At 38.4% G+C, this 2532-nt stretch overlaps 1 protein-coding gene across 1 annotated transcript in view; it reads left to right on the forward strand.

Moving 5' to 3' along the window:
* The window catches only part of POLA1 (DNA polymerase alpha 1, catalytic subunit), a 297019-nt gene that overhangs the window by 48913 nt on the left and 245574 nt on the right, over positions 1-2532 (forward strand). The window contains 2 exon segments of the mRNA XM_077775065.1: positions 1005-1105; positions 2107-2132. Coding sequence (XP_077631191.1) covers positions 1005-1105; positions 2107-2132 — 127 coding nt within the window.

Genomic DNA, 2532 nt, shown 5'->3' on the forward strand with positions numbered 1-2532 from the left:
TTTTATTACTTCGGTGGCTTTTTTCACGGTGACAACGTCTGCTTCCAAAATTATCCCCTGTATACTCTTGAAACTGTTTCAGATTCGTTCCGTTGTGTTTCTGTGATTTCCTTCTTCACTTTTTTCTGTGTGGATAAAAACTCTTTGTGAAATATGAAATTCTTTGAGGATAGCATTAAGCCTCTTTGATGGGTAACCATACAAGGAAAGTGTTTTGCCACCCTAGCTGTACCCAAAGTTACATGCCAGTTAAAACCTTTTTTTCTTAAACGCATGAGCCTTTATTTTTTGTTGCTTTGTTGCAGCTTTATGTGCTTGCAGGATCATGTCACCACAATCTGTTTTCTGAAGTGGCTTCCATGACATTGGAATTAAAACTTAGCTATGTTTGGTCAGTACTGATAGCAGTTTAACTCAAAAGGGGAATTTAATGTTAAGATGGTTCATGTTCCTGGATTTGTTTTCTGTACATTATCAAAATGGGTTTAGAGAATATTAACTTACAGGAGTTTGACTTCTGCTGAGGTACTGAATATTTCTTGGTTTTTAATAAGCTACTTGAGGATGAATTTTCAGTCTACAGACACACTCATTTTAAGGCATCCAAATTAGAATAATGATTATATCAATATGAAATATTTTGTATTTCTACATCATGATTGTTAGAGTAATTAATTTAAGAGGTCTCTTCTATCTTAGATTTTACGGAATATCAAGTGTTGTATTTTTAGTATCCACTGATTTAAAAATAAAAGGTTCTATGAATTCAGAAACATCTTCAAGTAAAATTTGCATATTTATTAACTCAGGAATACAGTGTTTTAGTAACTCACATCTTGGCCTTCCTTTGGGTTTGTGAGCGTGTTGCGGTAACTGCTGTTGACCTCTAGCTAAAAGTGAGGGATGTTAGAACTGTGTACTGCGCTTGCAGAAGGGGAATCATAAAACTTCTTAACTAGTTAATTAGTTGCTGGCTGGTAAAGTTGTCTTCCTATTTGACATTAGGGAGATGAAGATGAAGACATTGATGGAGATGCCAATAAATACAAGAAAGGACGTAAGAAAGCAGCTTATGCCGGAGGCTTGGTTCTGGACCCTAAAGCTGGTAAGTCTGCGTGGCAAGTTGCTTTGCCCCTGGCATTAAGGAATTTTTAAGGCAGACCTGGGCTTGAGAAGCTAGAAGACCTGAATTGTGTTTTGTAGGTTAGCAAGTAGGTCTGGTAATGTCCTCATTTTGTTTTATGTTCTTTTGAAAATCTCATTTGCCAGTCGCCTGACCTGAATTCATATGAATATTTTTTATTTTTTTGCTGTGTTCCAAGAAAGCTTTGTTTATGGACATTGAAGTTCAAATTTTATGTAATTTTTACGTATCATGAGATACTCTGTTAAAACCTTTTTTTCAACCATTTGAGGATATAAACACTATTCTTGGCTCACGAGCGTTACAGAAAGAAGGGGTAGGCCCAGTTGGGTTTGCGCAGAGTTTGCTAGCCCCTAGTCCAGTATCTAGTGATTTGTCTTATGGTGGGAGTACCCATGGCTCCTCCCATCTGCTCTAGAGGGCTGGCTCTGTCTCTGCCTGAGCTGCCGGTACCGTTAGGGTGGACAGCAAAGTTAAAGGAAGTACAGACCATAACCACCACATTGAACTTTAATAGAGTAACTAGTCCTTATTGTCATAATGGCAAAGAAGATGTTTGGTGGTATGCAGAGCTAGACATCTTTTTTTTTTTTTTTTTTAAACCGAGCTAGACATCTTTTTTTTTTTTAACCCTCTTAACTGTTTTTAAATATACAGTTAAGTAGTGTTAAGTATATTTATATTGTTGTATGGGAATAATGTGAATTATATCAAGTGACTTGAACTCTGAGTAGAAGACATTTTTGAAGAAAGTGATTTTATTATTAGGGCACCTGGGTGCCTCCGTCACTTGAGCTTCCAACTCTTGATTCCGTCTTGGGTCATGATCCCATGGTTTGTGGGTTCAAGCACCACGTCAGGCTCTGCGTTGTTAGGCTACTGGGGATTCTCTCTCACTCCCTCTCTGCCCCTTTCCTGCTGTGTGTGCTTGCTCTCCCTCTCTCTCTCTCAAAATAAATAAGCTTTTTTTAAAAAGTGATTTTTATTGTATTGAAAAAGATCAGTAGTCCTTTGGTGTTAGATAGATTTGGGCTTAAGTTTTGTCTGTGTGATCTTGGGCTTCCTCTTGAACCTCTGTAGGCCTCATTTTCCTCTTCTGTAAAATGGAGATAAGAGAAATATAGACCCTTGAAATGAATACAACACTGTATGTTAACTACACCAGAATTGTTTTTAATGTTTACTTTTTGAGAGAGAGAGAGAATGGAAGCGGGAGTAGGGACTGAGGGAGGGGGACAGAAGTTCCAAAGTAGCTCTGTGCTGTCAGCAGCAAGCTAGGTGTGGGGGCCTGGAACTCTCATACCGTGAGATCATGACCTGAGCTGAAGTCTGTTGCTCAACTGAATGAGCCACCCAGGTGCCCCCAGAATTTTATTTTTGATTGCACT

The sequence above is a fragment of the Crocuta crocuta genome, unplaced genomic scaffold (assembly GCF_008692635.1).
Source record: "Crocuta crocuta isolate KB4526 unplaced genomic scaffold, BGI_CrCroc_1.0 scaffold1468, whole genome shotgun sequence".
Classification (NCBI taxonomy): domain Eukaryota; kingdom Metazoa; phylum Chordata; class Mammalia; order Carnivora; family Hyaenidae; genus Crocuta; species Crocuta crocuta.